The sequence below is a fragment of the Notamacropus eugenii genome, chromosome 1, assembly GCF_028372415.1.
Source record: "Notamacropus eugenii isolate mMacEug1 chromosome 1, mMacEug1.pri_v2, whole genome shotgun sequence".
Taxonomy (NCBI): Eukaryota; Metazoa; Chordata; class Mammalia; order Diprotodontia; family Macropodidae; genus Notamacropus; species Notamacropus eugenii.
This window is the reverse complement of record NC_092872.1, coordinates 110,608,832-110,627,917: the sequence shown is the minus strand read 5'-3', so window position 1 is coordinate 110,627,917 and position 19,086 is coordinate 110,608,832. Positions and strand designations below refer to the sequence as shown.

The following is a 19,086-nucleotide window of genomic DNA, read 5'->3' as shown; positions in this document are numbered from 1 at the left end:
CCAAATTTTGAAAAAATAGAAGATAATGTGAAACATCTCATTGGAAAAACAACTCACCTGGAAAACAGATCCAGGAGAAACAATTTAAAAATTGTGGGACTACCTGAAAGCCATGATCCAAAAAAGAGCCTAGACATTATCTTCCATGTAATTAACAAGGAAAACTGTCCTGATATTCTAGAATCAGAGGGCAAAATAAATATTGAAAGAATCCACTGATCACCTCCTGAAAGAGACTCAAAGAAAGAAACTCGTAGAAATATTGTGGCCAAATTTCAGAGTTCCCAGATCAATGAGAAAATTCTTCAAGAAGCTAGAAAGAAACAATTTCAGTATTGTGGAAATACACTCAGGATAACACAGGATCTGGCAACTTCAACATTAAGGGATTGAAGGGCTTGGAATGGGATATTTCAGAGGTCAAAGGAACTGGGATTGAAACCAAGAATCACCTACCCAGCAAATCTGAGTATAATACTTCAAGAGAATAAATGGTCATTCAATGATATAGAGCACTTTCAATCATTCATATTGAAGAAAAGACCAGATGTGTATAGAAAATTTAACTTCCCAAGACAAGAATCAAGAGAAGCATGAAAAGACAAACAGGAAAGAAAAATCATAAAAGACTCTCTAAAGCTGATTTGTTTACATTACTGCATGGTAAGAACATATTTTTAACTCTTGAATCTTTTCTCTGTATTTGAGTAGATGGAGAGATTGTACACACACACACACACACACACACACACACACACACAGACACACAGATGGAGAATACAGGATGTGTTGAACCAGAAGAGATGATATCCACACACAATAATAAAATAAAATAAAAATTAAGGGGTGAAGGAGAAAAATACCTGGAAGAGAAAGGAGAAATGGAACAGGGCAGGATATAACTCATAAAAAAGATAATAAAAATCTTGTTCAATGGAGGAAAAAAGGGAGAAAGGGAGAGAGGAAAATAAAGCTACACTCTCCACATATGGCTGAAGGAAGGAATAACATGCTCACTAAATTTGATATGAAAATTTATATCACACCACAGGAAAGTAAGAGAGGAGGTGACAAGTGGGGTCAGAGGAATATTAGAAGGGAAGGCAAATGGGAGAAGGGGGTCACTAGAAATAAACACTTTCGAGATGGGACAAGGTCAATTGTGGGGGAAAAATAAGGGGGGATAGAGTAGGACAGAGGGCAATATAATTAGTATTACACAACATGATCATTATGGAAGTCTTTTGCAAAACAACACATATTTAGTCTGTTTTGAATTGCTTGCCTTCTCAGTGGGGCTGGGGAGGGAGGGAGGGAGGGAGGGAGGGAGGGAGAGAAGTTGAAATTCAAAGTATTAGCAACAAATGTTGAAAATTTTTATTGCATATAATCAGGGAAAGAAATACAGGGAATGGGGTATAGAAATTTATCTTGCCCTACAAGAAAGGAGAGAAGATGGAGGTAAGGGAAGGGTGGGGTGTGATAAGAGGGAGGGTACATTGAAGGAAGGAGCAATCAGAATGCAAGGTATTAGGAAGTGGGGGGGGGAGAGGAATGATGGGGAGAAAAATTGGCCATGTTACAATGTGAGGTAAAAGCAATTAGTATTAAAACAATTGACTGAATTAATTACTGAGAATAAATCAATGGCATCTTTAGTTTGGGGAAAAGAATTTTAGTCTAAATTTCCTAGAAGAAGGTAACCTTGGGTAAAATTTGACATTGATGGAAAAGTTAAAAGTTTTAAGGGTAAATTTGATTTTGGGATTGCTATTTAATCAGGAACTAGAACATGTATAGAAAGGCATGTTAGCCACTTAAGACTTGCCTCAAAAGATGTTCCTTAGCCAAAGTGAAATTATAATCATATTTGAAATCTGGTCATTGGAACCTGCCATTTTTAGATACTACTGGACTATTAAGTGACTGTTCTTGTGAGTCTAACTCCAGGTATGGATAGCAAGAAAGGCGGTTTGAGCCTCCAATCCACGATGCCAGTAAGCCTGTGAGATGCTGATACGAACTGCAAAAGGTGATCTCATGGGAAGGGTGGGAGAGCGGCTGTTTAGCCTGGGCTGAGGTAGGATTCTCCTGACTCAATTTCCCTGCTGACACCTGGCAGACTTTAAGCCTGACTGAATGCAAGTGGACAGTCTAATCCTGCCTGGAATTGACATGAAGTTGGGGAGATATTGTATCCCTGCAGTGTCCCTACTCTTGGTGACAGTTTCCTATAGTCAAAAGGTTTGTAAGCTTAATACCAAATCGATTAAATTATAGTTTATTGGTAGGGGAACATTCAAGGTTAAGTCTAAAATTAAGATATTAACAATAGGGCTTTCGACCAACAACAATAAGTTATGGTCTTTTAATTCTTAGTAATACTGTGGAGACAGGTCAAGAGCTTGTGAAGTTAGCAACATTAATATTATTTGGGTCTCAATTGGTTAATGTTTAAAAAAAAATATTTTGTGGTCCATATTCTAAATGCTTTAAAAAGAAGTATCACCTGACCAAAAGTTAGAATTGTTTTATCTGTTATAATCTGTGTTAAAAATGAAAAATTAAATTAAATTGCCTGGACTGATAGAAGAAAAAATAAATAAATAAAATTGTAAAAAATAATAAAATATTTCAGTAGATGGAAAAAAAAGACAAAATGGACAACAAAATTATACTAGTGGGTGAGCTCAACTTCTCCCTCTCAGAACTAGATAAAATAAGTCACAAAATAAAGAAGAAAGAAGTTAAAGAAGTGAACAGAATTTTTAAAAAGTTATATATGATAAGAGTTCTGGAAAAAAAATAGAATGGGAATAGACAGGAATATACTCTCTTCTCAGTAGTACATGGCACATACAGAAAAACTGACTATTAGAGTATAAAAAGCTCACAATCAAACCTGGAAATGTTAAGTCATATGATGATGCAACAAAGTTTATATGTAATACAGGTCCAAGTAAAGATGGGATAAAAAGAATGTGTCAAAGAACATTTCATAGAAACAATAATTTCATCAAAGAGAATGCCAATAATGAGACTACACACCAAAACTTATGACTTCAGCCAAACAAATGAATAGGGGGATTTATGTCTTTAGAAAGTATTTAGAAATACTTGCATGGATAAAATAGGGAAAGAATAGATCAAATGAATTGGATTTGAAACTAAAAAAGTTACAAAACTAACAAATTTGAAATCCACAATTAAATATGAAATAAATATTCCTGAATATCAAAGGAGTTCTAAATACAATTGAAAGCAGGAAAACTATTGAACTAGTATATACAACTAAGCAAAGTTTCTATGAACAAAATAGAAAAATCTTTTTAAATTTGACTTAAAAAAGGAAGAAAACCAAATTACCAGTACAAAAATGAAGACAGTAACTTCACCGGGAATGCAGAGGAAATTGAAATATTATTTAGGATCTATTTTACCAAAGTGTATGCCAATAAATCTGAAAATCTAAATGAATGTTAAATATCAGGTTTACATGCAAATGGGAAATGAAATATAAAGGCAATGGTGTATAGACACCTATCTTGACCTACAGAAAAATAGAAGGGAAGGGGATGGGACTGGGGGTGATAGAAGGGAGGGCAGACTGGCAGAAAGGGTAATCAGAATACACCCTGTCATGAGGTAGGCAGTGGAGGAGATGGGGAAAAAATTTGAAATTCAAAATTTTATGGAAGTGAATGTTGAAAACTGAAAATAAATAAATTAAAAAAACAATAATATCAAAGAATATATATTTTTCTCACTTTCTTCTCTCCATCATAATTAGAGCTTAACTTCTTTCTGCTTCGTGTGTTTTTTGAACATTGATAATCTGAGAAAAATTGGGTAATGATTCGTAATAGAAAAATCCAGAGCAGTGACTTTAATATTTTGAATTTCCTAAAGTGTGATGGATCAATTTCCTGATTTAAACACCTCTTGCATATCATGATAGTAGTCAACAATGATCTTTTTTATGAGGTTGTTCTAATCAAGATAAACTGATACATGATTATTGATATATATATATATGTGTGTGTATGTGCGTGTGTGTATATGATTTATACCTCACATACTAATTCATATGTGATTGCATGCATTAAGGTCAATCCATTTTGTTATTCTTTATTTTCCTAATTTGTTTCCATATCTAGTAGAGTTCACATTTACATAAACCCTAGGAGTTATAAAAATTTTTATACATATATTATTTATTTTCCACAACTCCCCTGGGAGATACATAGTGTAAGTTAATCTCACCATCAGTTTATAGATGAGGAAATATGCTCAACAATTTTAAATGATTTTCCCCAAAGTTCCAAATATAATAAGCAGCATAGCCAGTTCTCCAAGACAGGTCTTCTGACTTTAAACTCAATGAACCTGCAACCTGATTTGCTCCTGTAAAGAAAAATATTTGAAACATATCCATAAATAATAACTTTTGGTCATTGTCCTATACAAACTGACACTACATTCTTTGAAAATACAATGGATTGAAATATAATAACATTTAAAGCACTAAAATTCTTTTTCTCAATGATTAACTTCTGCCAGAAGAACAGAATTGTTTTGGCTGACAAAATAATATCAGAGATGCTTTGGAAAGTTGACAAGAGAAATACCTCACTTTTTCATTAAAAGTAGAATGCAATCTACACAATTTGCATTCAAGATAAGTTTACTCTCACTTGGGAAACTTTGCTACCTTGACTCTCAGTTTGTTCTGCCATCTTTAACTCTGTATTATTTTTTTGTTTGTTTCATCAGACTTATTTATTTTATTCTTTTTTGAGACAATTTAATGAAACTTTGTCTCTCAAATAAACATTTATTTTTCCTATTAATTTATTTTTAGGTTTCAATGTTCACTTACACAAGATTTTGAGTTCAAAGTTTTTCCTCATCTCTCCACCACCCAGCCTGCCATCCTTTCTATCACACAACCCTTTCTCTTATCCCTTTCCCTCTATTTTCTTTTAGGGCAAGATAGATTTCTATATCTATTGCCTGTTTGTCTTATTTCACAGTTGCATGTAAAAAGCAAATTTTAACATTATTTTTAAAACTTTGAATTCCACATTTCCCCTCTTTCTCCCTCCTCAACCACTGCCTTTGACAAGGCAAGAAATTTGATATGTTATATATCTGTACTTATGAAAAAATATTTCCAAAATGGTCATATTGTGAAAGACTAACTATGTTTCCCTCCATCCTATCCCTCCTCTCATTTATTCTATTATCTCCTTTGACCCTATTTCTCCTCAAAAGTGTTTGTTTCTGATTATAGAATTGCCCCATTTACTTTTTCTTCTTTTATCCCCCCTCCATCCCCTTCACCAATAAAATTCTGTACGGTAAGATAGATTTTCATACTCAATTGAGTGCGTGTGTCATTTCCTCCTTAATTCAAACGCAATGAGAGCAAAGTTTATTCATTCCCTCTCACATGCACCCTCTTCCCCTCCATTGTAAAATATTTTTCTTGACTTTTGTATGTGAGATAATTTACCCCATTCAGTCGCTTTTTCCCCCTCCCAGTATATTCCTCCCTCAATCCTATAATTTTGTTTTTAGATTTTATCATTACAAGTATCAACTTTTCATATGAGAATGAAAACAATTCTCTTTTAACAAGTCCCTTATGATTTCTCTTTTCTCTTAAGTCTTGTATTTGAAAATCAAATTTTCTTTTTTTTAATTTTTCCTTTTTTTACTGTTTATTTATCTTTAATTTTCAAGATTCACTTCCACAAAATTTTGAGTTCCAAATTTTCTCCCCATCTTTCCCCTCCCCACCCCAAAATGCCATTCATTCTGGTTGCCCCTTCTCCCGATCTTCCCTCCCTTCCAGCACCCCTCCCTTCCCTTATCCCAATCTTCTCTCTCCTCCTGTAAGACAAGATAAATTTCTGTACCCCATTACCTCTATTTCTTATTTCCCAATCTTTGCAAAAAACGATTCTCAACATTTGTTGCTAAAACTTTGAGTTCCAACTTCCATTCCTTCCTTCTGCCCCATTCATCCCCACTGAGAGGGAAAGCAATTCAATATAGGCTATATATGTGTAGTTTCCAGCTTCCATAATAGTCATGTTGTATAAGACTAATTTTATTTCCTTCCCTAGTATCCTGCCCACATTTATGCTGTTCTCTCTTTTGATCTTGGCCCTCCCAAGAAGTATTTACTTATAATTGCCTCCCCTCCCATTAGACCTCCTTTTCATCATCCCCACACCTTTCTTGTTCCCTTTTCTCCTACTTTCCTGTAGTGTAAGACAGATTTTCATACCAAATTGAGTGCGCATTTTATTCCCTCCATAAGCCAAATATGAAGACAATAAACTTTACTTTTTCCCTCTCACCTCCTCCCTTTTCTCATCTATTGAAAAAGCTTATTCTTGCCTCTTTCATGTGAAATAATTTGCCCCATTCCATTTCTTTCTTTCTCCTGCACATATTTTCTTCTCTCACCCCTTAATTTTATTTTTTAGATATCATCCCTTCTTTTTCAACTCATCTTGCACTCTCTATTTATATCTATATGTATATACATGTATATATGATACATACATATTATATATATATATATATATATATAGAGAGAGAGAGAGAGAGAGAGAGAGAGAGAGAGAGAGAGAGATGAAAATATATGTGTGTATAATCCCTCCAACTACCTAAATATTGAGAAAAGTTTCAAGAGTTACAAATATTTCCATGTAGGAATGTAAACAGTTCAACTTTATACAGTCCCTTGTGATTTTTCTTTCCTGTTTGCCTTTTCATGCTTCTCTTGATTCTTGTGTTTGAAAGTCAAATTTTCTACTCAGTTCTGGTCTTTTCATCAAAAATGCTTGAAAGTCCTCTATTTCATTGAATCACCATTTTCCCCTGAAATGTTATACTCAGTTTTCCTGGGTAGGTGATTTTTTGTTTGAATTCTAGTTCCTTTGACTGCCAGAATATCATATTCCAAGCCTGTCCATCCCATAATGTAGAAACTGCTAGATCTTGTGTTATCCTGATTTTATTTCCACAATACTCGAATTGTTTCTTTCTGTGTCCTCTCTCTATATGTATATAATCCCTTCAACTACCCCAGTGCTGAGAAAAGTTTCAAGAATTGCAAATATTGTTCTTCCATGTAGGAATGTAAAGAAGTTAACTTTAATACGTCCCTTATGATTTCTTTTTCCTGTTTAGCTTCTCGCGATTCTCTTTATTCCTGTGTTTCAAAGTCAAATGTTCTATTCAGTTCTGGTTTTATCAGCAAGAATGTTTGAAAGTCTTCTATTTCACTGAATGACCATTTTTTACCCTGAAGTATCATACTCAGCTTTTTGTGGTTTTAACCTTAACTTCTTAATTTGCTTAATGTAGAAGCTGTTAGTTCTTGTGTTGTCCTGACTGTGCTTCAAAAATACTCATATTGTTACTTTCTAGCTGCTTGCAATATTATCTCCTTGACATGGGAGCTCTGGAATTTGGCTACAATATTCCTAGGAGTTTCTCTTTTCAGATCTCTTTCAAGAGGTGATCATTGGATTCTTTCAGTATTTATTTTGCCCTCTGGTTCTAGAATATCAGGGCAGTTTTCCTTGATAATTTCATGAAAGATGATGTCTAGGCTCCTTTTTGATCATGACATTCAGGTATTCCCATAATTTTTAAATTACCTCTCCTGGATCTATTTTCCAGGTCAGTTGTTTTTCCAGTGAGATATTTCACATTATCTTCTCTTCTTTTGATTCTTTTGGTTTAGTTTTATAATTTCTTGGTTTCTCATAAAGTCATTAGCTTCCATCTGCTCCATTATAATTTTTAGGGGCAGCTAGGTGGTGCAGTGGATAGAGCACCAGTGCAGGAGTCAGGAGGACCTGAGTTCAAATCTCACCTCAGACATTTGACACTCACTAGCTGTGTGACCTATCTCACAATACAAGAAAGTGGAGGAGAAGGGGATAAGCAGGGTGGGGGACAAGATGGAAGGGAGGACCATAGGAGGAGGGAGCAATTAGAAGTCAACACTCTAGGGGAGGGACAAGATCAAAAGAGAGAATAGAAAAAATGGGGAGCAGGATAGGATGGAGTGAAATATAGTTAGTCTTACACAACATGACTATTATGAAAATCATTTGCAAATGACTTTTGTAACAAAACTACACAGATATGGCCTATATTGATTTGCTTGCCTTCCCAGTGGGGATGGGTGGGGAGGGAGGGATGAAGAGAAGTTGGAACTCAAAGTTTTAAGGACAATTTTTGAGTATTTTTCTTGCATACAACTAGGAAATAAGAAATACAGGTAATGGAGTATAGAAAATTATCTTGCCCTACCAGACAAAATAGAAGATGGGGATAAAGGAAGGGAGGGATGTTAGAAGGGAAGGTAGATTGATGATAGAGGTAACTAGAATGCTTGGCTTTTTGGGGTGCTGAAGGGGAGAAGTGGGGAGAAAATTTGGAACTGAAAATTTTGTGGAATAAATGTTGAAAACAAATAAATTAATTAAAATTAAAAAATAGAAATACTGCTGGGACAAAGGATATGCACATTTTCACTGCCCTTTGGACATAGTTTCAAATTGCTCTCCAGAATGTTTGCATCAGCTCACAGGTCCACCAACAATGAATTAGCGTTTCAAGTCTCCCACATCTTCTCCAACATTTATCATTTTCCTGTTTTGTCATATTAGCCAATCTTATATCTATGATGTGGTATCTCAGAGTTGTTTTTATTTGCCTCTCTCCAATCCATAGTCATTTACAGGATTTTTTCATGACTATAGATATCTTTAATTTCTTACTCTGGAAATTGGGTGTTTATATCCTTTGACAAAGTATCAATTGGGAAATGACTTGTAGTCTAGTAAATTTGACTCAGTTCTCAATATATTTTAGAGACGAGTCCTGTATCACAGTAACTTGTTATAAAAAAATTCTGTCCTACTTTTATGTTTCCTTATTAATCTTAGTTGCATTGACTTTGTGCAAAAACTTTTCAATATGCTTTCCCCCAAGATGGCGCCAAAGGCGAAGAAGGAAGCCGTTGTCTCCCCCAAGACAGAAGCCAAGTCCAAGGCCTTGAAGGCCAAGAAAGCGGTGTTGAAGGGTGTCCATAGCCACAAAGAGAAGAAGATCCGAACATCCCCCACCTTCCAGCGACCCAAGACAGTAAGACTAAGAAGGCAGCCCAAATACCCTCGGAAAAGTGCCCCTCGGAGAAACAAGCTTGATCACTATGCCATCATTAAGTTTCCCTTGACCACTGAGTCTGTTATGAAGAAGATTGAGGATAACAACACCCTAGTTTTCATCTTGGATGTCAAGGCCAACAAGCATCAGATCAAGCAGTCAGTAAAGAAGCTGTATGACATCGATGTGGCCAAGGTCAACACACTGATCCAGCCTGACAGAGAGAAGAAAGCTTATGTACGTCTTGCTCCAGACTATGATGCTTTGGATGTTGCCAACAAAATTGGAATCATCTAAATTGTGTCCAGCTTTCTCACTGCACCTACAATAAAAAGTTTTCCCCGATTAAAAAAAAAAACTTTTCAATATAATGTAATCAAAACTATTCATTTTGCATTTCATAATGTTCACTTTCTCTTGTTTGGTCATAAATTCCTCCATTTTCCATGAAGCTGATAAATAAACTATTCCTTGTTTCCCTAATTTGTTTATAATATCATAAAAAGAATTTGGTAGGACTCCTTCTTTGCCATTTTTCCAAAATAATATATATAGTATTGGAAATAACTGATATTTAAAGGTTTGATAGAATTCACTTGTAAATTCATCTGGCCCTGGAGAATTTTTTCTTGGGGAGCATTTTGATGGCTTTTTAAATTTCCTTTTTTGATATGGAGCTTTTTAAGTATTTTACTTCTTCTTCTGTTAATCTGGGCAATTTATGTATTTTATTAAATATTCATCTATTTCACTTAGATTGTCAAATTTCTGGGCATGCAGTTGGGCAAAGTAATTTCTAATTATTATTTTAATTTCCTCCTCCTCCTCGCTTGAGGTGACTTCACTCTTTTTATTTTTGATACTGTTAGTTAGGTATTCTCCATTCTTTTTTTTTAAATCAAATTGACCAGAGGTTTATCAATTTTACTGTGCTTTTACTAAAACCAACTCAGTTTTATTTATTAGTTCAATAGTTTTCTTAATCTCAGTTTTATTATTCTCTCCTTTGGTTTTCAATATTTTGATTTAATATTTACTTGGGGATTTTCTATTTGTTCTTTTTCTAGTTTTTTCAGTTGTATGCCCAATTCATTGATCTCCTTTTTTTCTATATTATTCATGTAAGCATTCAGTGTTATAAAACTTCTCCTAAGAACTGCTTTTGCAGTGTCCCATAAGTTTTGATAGGTCATTTTATTATTGTCAGTCCCTTGAATGAAATTAATGATTGTTTCTATGATTTTTTGCTTATCCCACTCATTCTTTAAGATTATATTATTTAGTTTCCTATTAATTTTTGGTCTGTCTTTCCATGGTCCTTTATTACCCATAATTTTTTATTGTATTGTGATCTTGGAAGGATGCATTGACTATGTCTGCCTTTCTATACTGAATTTTGAGGTTTTTACGTCCTATTACTTGGTTAGTTTTTGTGTATGTGCCATATAATGCTGAGAAAAAAGTATACTCCTTTCTATTCCTATTCAATTTTCTCCATACATCTATATCATATAGACCTTATCTAGAATTCTATTCACCTCCTCCACTTGTTTCTTGTTTATTTTGAGGTTATATTAATCAAGTTCAGAGAGAGGTAGGTTAAGGTCCCCCAATAGTGTACTTTTGCTGTCTGTTTATTCCTGTAACTCCCTTAACTTCTCCTCTAAGAATGTGGATGCTATACCACTTGGTGCATAGATGTTTACGAATGTTGTTATTTCATTGCCTGTGGTGCCTTTTAGCAGCATATGATTTCCTTCCTTATCTCTTCTAATTAGATGCATTTTTTCCTTTGAGATTAGGATTGCTACACCTGCTTTTTGTTTTGTTTTTTACATCACCTGAAGTATAATATATTCTGCTCCAACCTTTTACCTTTACACTGTGTGTATCCCCCAATGTAAACAACCTATTATAGAATTATGGGTCTTAATCCATTTTGCTATCTTCCTCCATTTTATGGGAGAGTTCATCCCATTCAGACTCGGGGTCATGATTATTGTGTCTTTTTCTCCATCCTATTTCCCCACCTGTTTATGCTTCTATTTCTCTTCTCTCTTCCCCTCCTCAAAAGAGTTTTACTTTTGACTACAGTCTCCCTCACTCTTCCCTCTTGTCTATCTGTCCCCTCCCATTTATTTCCTTACTAATTCTTCCCTCCCTTTTACTCACCCCTCTCTCTTTTATTTCCCCTTTCTCTTCCTACCTCTTGTAAGGCAAGTTAGACTTCTTCACTCAACAGAGTTTGTTGTTCCCCCCTTGAACCAAATTCAAAGAGAGTAATGCTCAAACAATGATCATCTCCCTCCCCTCTTTCCCTCTACTATTATATGTTTTTGTGCCCCTTCCTGGGATGTAATTTATCACTTTTGCCTCCTACCTTCTTCTTCTCCTGTTACAATTCCTCTGCACCCTTTGACTGTATTTTTTTTTATCATCACATCAGTTGTTATATCCACACTCTCTATCTATGTATATCCCTTTTAAATGTCATGATAAGCATGCAATTCTCAAGATTAACAAGTACCATTCTCTCATCTAGGGATATAAACAGTTTGCTCATATTGAATAACAAGTTGTTGTTTTTTTTCCTTGTTTACCTTTTTATGCCTCTTTTGAGTTTAATATTTGAAAATCATTTTTTCTATTCATCTCTGGCATTTTCATCAGAAAGATTTGAAAATCTCTTTTTTCATTCAATGTCCATCTCTTTGCCTGAAAGATTATGCTCAGTTTTTCTGGTTAATTGATGCTTGGTTGTAGTCCAAGTTCCTTTACCTTACGGAATATCATTTTATAATATGTCATATCTTTTAATTTAGAAGCTGCAAGGTCTTGTGTGATCCTGACTGTAGTTCCTCCACATTTGAATTTTTTCTGGCTGCTTACGGTATTTTCTCCTTAACTTGATAGATCTGTAATTTGGCAACAATATTCCTTGGTGTTTTCAATTTGGAATCTCTTTCAGGGGGTGGCTGGTGTATTTCTTATTTCACTTTGTCAATCGTGTTTTCAAAATCTTTGGACAATTTTTCTTCTACCCCTTTAATTTGGCTTTTAAAATCCTTCTTGAGCTCTTCCAAGAATGCTTTTGGGGCTTCAGACCACTTCATATTCCCTTTTGAGGTTTCAGATGTGAGCATATTGTCATCTTCTGAATTCATTTTTTGATCTTCTCTGTCCCCCTAGTAAGATTCCATGGTCTTTGCTTTCCTGATTTGCTTCTTCCTTATGCTGATTGCTTTTTTTCCTGGCTTCTAAAGTGGACCTCTGCTTCTGGGGCATGGGTGCTCTCTCCCTCTTTTCTTGTGCTGAGAACTTGAGACCTGGTTACTGATTTTGCATGTTGTGTCCTCTGTCTTTTAGATAGAAGCTATATATTGTTGCAGTTCACCTGGTGTTCAGTTGACTGGTGTGTGCCAATGCTAAGGCAAGGTGAAATTTTTCTGAGCTTTCCTGGGGTTACACTGAAAGTCAGGGCTTGAGGTGTGGGGAAGGTATGCTCTGGTCTGGAGTTCCCCTCATCCTCTGGGGCTGAACTAGAATACAGGCAGGCTCAGTAGCTAGTGAACCCTCATTTTCACTGGAGTCTCTTCAATTCCCTTGGCTCTGCTAAGGCATGTCCAGCACCCTGGTCTTGGTGCGTACTGACTCTATGCCCCTGGAGCTCAGAATCTTCTGCTGGACCAATGAGGTGAGGCTTGCTGGGACACGTGCACTCCTGCACTTCTTCCTTTCAGCCACAGAAAGAGATTCTCTTCTCATCAATATTCCTAGCCTCTTGAGCTGAGAGACTGCTGTCCCCCTTCTGCTGATTCCACTATTCCAAGATTTTGCCTTGGGACACATTTTCTGGGTTTTTCAAGGTCAACAAGGGGAGGGTGAGAGCACTTACCATTTACTCTTCCATCTTGCCTCCCAGAAGTTCAAATAGGTGACTTTTAAGCATTTAATTTCTGAGCTGATAGTCTCAGGATTGGCTGCTGTTTTTAACATAGGCCCTATGCTTCTCTCTCATTCAGTTTTGTTGAACTCCGATCATGTGCTGAGAGGTTTGAGAATCAGCACTGTTGCTTCTGCTTCAGTCCACTTGGTGCTATTCCTGCTAAGCTCTGCTGTGGCAGAGTCTGCACTGGTGCAGCCTGTGTACTTTGCACTCCCCCAACAGATTCTTCCTGTCAATCTTCTGGGCAGGAAATCTGACACACTCTGTGTCCTAGTGGATTCTGACACTCTTAAATTTCTTCAGATTCACTTTTTAGAGGTATTTGAAACAATTTGTTGTAGAGTTCAGATTCATCCCTGCTTTTACTCTGCACATTCCTTGTATGTGAGATGATTTGGTACATTCTACCTCTCTTTTTCTTACTCCTAGTACATTCCATTCAACAGTAAATTTTATTTTTTTAGGTATTCTCCCTTCATATTCAGTTCACTTGGTGCCCTCTATCTGTGTGTGTATACACATATGTGTACACACATATACATACACACATACATGCACACATACACACATGTACATATATATGCCAGCACATATATAATATACACTTACAAACTCATACAAACCTGTATATGTGTATTTGTGTGTGTATGTGTATATGTGTATTCCCTCTAACTACCCTAAAACTGAAAAAGGCCTCATGAGCTACAAATAACATCTTTCTAAGTAGGAATGTAAACAGTTCAACTTTAATGAGTGCCTTAAGTCTTCTCTTTCCTGTTTACCTTTTCATATTTCTCTTGATTCTTGTATTTGAAAATCAAATTGTATATTCAGCACTGGTCTTTTCAAAAAGACTATTTCATTGTTTCATTGATATTCCATTTTATCCCTGAAGTATTATACTCAGTTTTGCTGGGTAGGTGATTCTTGCTTTTATTCTGGTCTTGTCTACCTCTGAGATATATTTCAAGCCCTCATATCCCTTAGTGTAGAAGCTGCTAAATCCTGTGTTATCCTGATTGCATTTCCACAATACTTAAATAGTTTCTTTCTGGCTGCTTGTAATGTTTTCTCCTTGACCTGGGAACTCTGGAATTTGGCTACAATATTCCTAGGAGCTTTCCTTTTTGATCTCTTTCAGGAGGTGATGAGGGGATTCTTTCCATTTCTATTTTACCCTCTAGCTTTAGCTGCATTGGCTATTGAAATACAGGCACATAGCTATTGTTTATTCCCTATACAGAAAGTACACTCTGGGTATATGCAAATTCTGTATAGCTTCTCTCTAGCTGTGAGCTGCCAAATGATGTTGCACTTGCTAATTCATGGACTGATTATCTTCTTGTTTATGCTCTAACAAAATGATGACTGTTTAATTATACTACGGATGGGTTTTACCAACCAATAATATGGCAGATATTATTTACTCCCTGAATAACTGTCAGAAGACCAAAGTTTCACATCTAACAAATCAAAATATATTGTGCAAAATCAGATATTCCAGACTACTAAAACCATAGTCCTAGAGATTTTCCTTTATTATAGATGGGGTGAACATTTTATTCATGTATATCAATTATATCTTGTTCTTCTGTTCATTCATGACTGTGATCATTCAGATAACCAACAAAGACTCGAAGGTGTGAGAAAGAAAAATAACTTCTAATTATGTCATAATCAATTTTTTATAATTTGTTTAATTTTAATTTATTTAAATATTCACCAAATACTCTCAAAGAATTGAGCAAAAGTATAGAGGAGGAGAAATCATCCCAGGTTTTTTTTTTTTTATTCACATAATATCTGGCGCTCTAATTGGAGAATAAAAGCCATAGAAACAAAACATTCCTTTCCAAATTTATTAATGCTATAAAAAAGAAAATAATACTTTTGCCAGAATTGTGATATAACTGATTCCTACTGAAACATGCTCACAATAAACTTCTTCAGGGTATTGTTTAAACTTTTCTCATGTTAGAAGGGTATTTTATTATGTTGTACACTAGGTTCAAATTAAAATTGTCACTGAGCTCAATTACAGACCTTTTTATGTAGTGCAGTGGTATCATGCCAGGGTGTTTAATAAGAGGACAAAATAAGAACTCTTAAAAGTTTAAAACCAACTAATATAGGAGCTTAAGTATAAAATAAACTTTCAGCAATTAAAGGATTTTGGTGACAGATGAAATAGAGGGGAACATGAAAAAGCATCTCCTACCACATTAATATCTGATACAATAAAAATTGGGGTTGACGTTTCTCTGCTTCACAGAAAAGTGCAAATTCAAAAACTGGGGTCCACATCATTTTTAGCCATATGTATCACAATATGTGCAAAATATAGTGAAATTAGATGACCTTCTACAATATAGGAAGAATGCTGTGGTAGATATGTGAGAAAGAAGTCAATAGGGTCTCAGATTGAAATAGAAAAAAGCACAAGGTGTAAGTAATAAGGAAAATGAACTAGAGTATTAAGGCAAGGAAGTAAAATTAACCTGATGACATCACTGAGATTTGATGAGATAAAACTGGAATGTGACTTTAAAGTGGTAAACGATATTAAAAAGTGAACCATGTTTTCCCCTCAAAATATAGTATAGCAGTGCATTAAGAAAAATACTCATTTGAAGAAATTCAGGAACCACCAAGGGTAGCCATGATGGAAAGCATCTTAGTGAAGATCAAAGGAGGCCGCAACAATATTGTCAACAGAATATACTGGAGCACACACTGGACAGAAAGACAAAAAGATGAATGGCTAAAGAAATAGACTGCTATGAAGGGAACATGATTTTCCCTCAGAGGCTTGCTCACTGTAAGAGTACTTTCCCTGAAACTTTTTTTGATTTCCTAGATTAGGGACTCTGAATATCAACCCCACCCCACCTCCACTGTGTATGAGAACTCAGGTATTGGTGCTCCCTGGTCTGGTGATGTGTGTAAATATTTCTGCTACTCTGTTGAGCTTTGTTTTTCTATATTTCTATTATGATGATTTTTCTTGTCCTAGTTTGCAGAATAAATATTATGCTTGTTTGGTTTTGAGTGAAGAGTGCTTATTATACTACATAATTCAATGTTTAAGACATATGCATATGTATGTATGTATGTGTCTATGAATGTTTGTATGAAAATATGTATGTACATACATACATACATACATATATATATATATATATATATATATATATATATATATATATATATATATATATGTACGTACATATATATATATGGAGAGAGAGAGAGAGAGAGAGAGAGAGAGAGAAGCTGCTCATATCACCTTAGTGACACACTCAACAAGTGCAAACTAATAATTCCATATCTGACTTGGATAACAATTTCATTTTTCTAAAGGTAGAAGAACTGGTGAAGAAAAGAAAACACGTGCTGGATTTACTTTCATTACCAAGGAAGAACTTATTTCTAGTTTCCAAATGATGGGAAACTACCACTCTATCTTGAGAATATGTGATTGGGAAGGTAAAGAAAACTGGACATAAGCAGACACAAACCTTAGATTTTAAAAGAGGAAATTTCAAAGGCAAAGGATTCTTAGGAGTCTATGAATTAAATAAAGTTCTACATGGAAAGTTAGTCCAAGGGAGTTGGCCAGCTCCTAAGAATTAAATACTGAATACATAAAGAGAACCAATTCTGATGAGGAGAGAAAAAATCAGATGCAAAGTCAGTTGCATAAGAAACTCAAAAGTTCTTGAAAAACATTTATGTGTGTGCATTTGAACACACACACACACATATGACAGAAGCAAGAGAAGATAATAGAGTGAAAATACAAAATAAGGCCCTGTCCTGTGAGAACATCTTGAGAAACAAATATATGAATGAGTTGAGGCTAAAGAGAAATTTAAGGATGGTAAAAATATTTTTAAATCTATATTTATGTAATAATCAAAGAAAAGTGAAGACCAGTGCTATGCTAGGATATGATGACGATTGGAAACTAAAAGAAGTCAGACAACTCAAAGCTTGTTTTGTATTTATTTTGCACTAATGAAAATTATCTTTGAAAAATACACAACCAAATATGGGTATTAGAGAGGTGACACCCTAAATAAATAGGGACATGGTAACACAGTCAGTAAATACCCTTCAAGTGTTTATACGTAAATGAATTTATAGTATTAAAAGAACGAGAAAATGCAATTGAAATCCATTTTAAATTATCTTTGAAAGATCATAGAGTAGGAGCTTGGAGAAGCAAGGTAAAGGAGTAAACTTTTCCCTGCTATCCTTTGCCAGAATAAAAAATATAGACTTGCAAGGGATTCACAAGCAAAGATACCAATTCTTGTCAAGGTAAGCCTAAGAGTTTTTGCATCCTCAGTTCTTGTATAACTTAATCTGCCTATTTTTTTCTTGTCAATTACTAAGTATGGATGTCTCCAGGCAGAGATGCCTGTTCAAGGGTAAACCATGAAACAAAGAATTTCTGAGTTTAAGTTTTGGGTACCAGATTCCCAGGAGTATATATATTTACCAGCACCCTGCTCAAAGGCCCAAGGAGATCAGAAATTGTATTGTTCTGCAGTTAAAAGACTAAAGAAATGACACATAGGTTCAGGAAAAGTGAAACTTGGCAAACCACAAAATTGTTGTGATTTTTTCAGATGGTACAGATATGTGGTAAATGGAAAACTAGTGAGACAAATGAGTATAGTGGGCTATTTGACTGTTTTGTTTCCAGCATTTGCTCATAAAGTACATGTTCTGTGGTGGACAGAATAATAGCTTAATAACTTAAAAATAGAATCATTGACTAGTCATTTTTCATAAAGCTTTGCAGACCAAAAACAAATAATAAAGGTAATATAGACATACAAAGCTTAGCGCACAAAATAAGAGAACAACTTCAAGTATTTTATGAAATAACATAAGAGATATCAGAGCTCCCAATCAGCATCACCACACTGCAGCTGGGTTACCATGAATCTTACAGGCCCGAAGTTCAGGGTTTGGTTGATCTCCCCATTACAGTGACTCAGTCTAAAGTCCTTCTCTTCACAAAAGAGGTAAATACGGATTCTGCCCAACCATCTCAAAGAAAGTAAGATGAACCTGGGGAAAGGAGGTAAAATATGAAGAGTACAGTGATAACTTAGAACCACCTAGAAAAGAAAGAGCTACCATTCCTAATGGAAGAGGGACAGAAAAGTGAATAGGGACACACTTTTTGCTCCACAACATTTATGGACAAAGGTGATTCCTCTAACTTCACAATGAGAGTGAGTATACTTAACCTTATGGGTCTGTTTGTAATGAAATAAAAGGGAAATGAAAATGGAAGCCAAAATAAAAACAACTAGGAATATAAATCAATTTTCCCAATTAGGTTTGGGTTTCCTTTTCCATTTGATCAACTCTTCCTATTAGGGAATTATTTTCTCCAGTTAATTTTTGAATTTCCTTTTCCATTTGCTCAATTTTCCTTTTCAGAGTGATGTTCTCATCAGTGAATTCTTTTTTTATGATTTTAAAATCATTGGCCAGTTTTACTTCTATTTCCTTCTTCAGCTGTTCCAGGAGAGCTGCTTGTGCTTGCGAGCAGTTCATAGTCCCTTCTGAAGTTTCAGATGGAAGTACAGTCTCAGTTCTGACCTCTTTGGTGTTTGTGTTTTGGTCCTTATCGCCATAGAAAGATTCTATGGTTTTTTCACCTTTTGTCTGCCTTTTCCTGTTCATGATGTTGACTGAGTGTTGTAGCTTCTGGTTCTTTCAGTCAGAAGCTACAGAACTTTGTGTTGAGCTGATGTGTGAAAGAGCTAAAAGCAGGTTTTTGTTTTTTGTTTCCCAGATCAACCCTGGGGTAAGCTTGTTAAGTGTGTGCGAGGAGTGGTCTGGTCACAGGATATCTCCTCTGCTGCACTGAGGCAAAGGCAAGCTCAGGGAATGGTGATCCCAGCTTCCCTATTGTCTTC

At 35.3% G+C, this 19,086-nt stretch overlaps 1 protein-coding gene and 1 long non-coding RNA gene across 2 annotated transcripts in view; both read left to right on the top strand.

The window, feature by feature from the left end:
* Window positions 1-19,086, top strand: part of LOC140505801 (uncharacterized) — a 102,762-nt gene that overhangs the window by 56,884 nt on the left and 26,792 nt on the right. The gene's annotated exons all lie outside the window — the stretch shown is intronic.
* LOC140505795 (large ribosomal subunit protein uL23-like) lies at window positions 1,545-16,192 on the top strand. Its single transcript, XM_072612168.1, has 3 exons — window positions 1,545-2,032; window positions 2,123-2,244; window positions 9,025-16,192. Exons 2-3 carry the CDS (start codon window positions 2,140-2,142, stop codon window positions 9,493-9,495), a joined length of 576 nt encoding a protein of 191 aa, XP_072468269.1. The 5' UTR covers window positions 1,545-2,032; window positions 2,123-2,139; the 3' UTR covers window positions 9,496-16,192.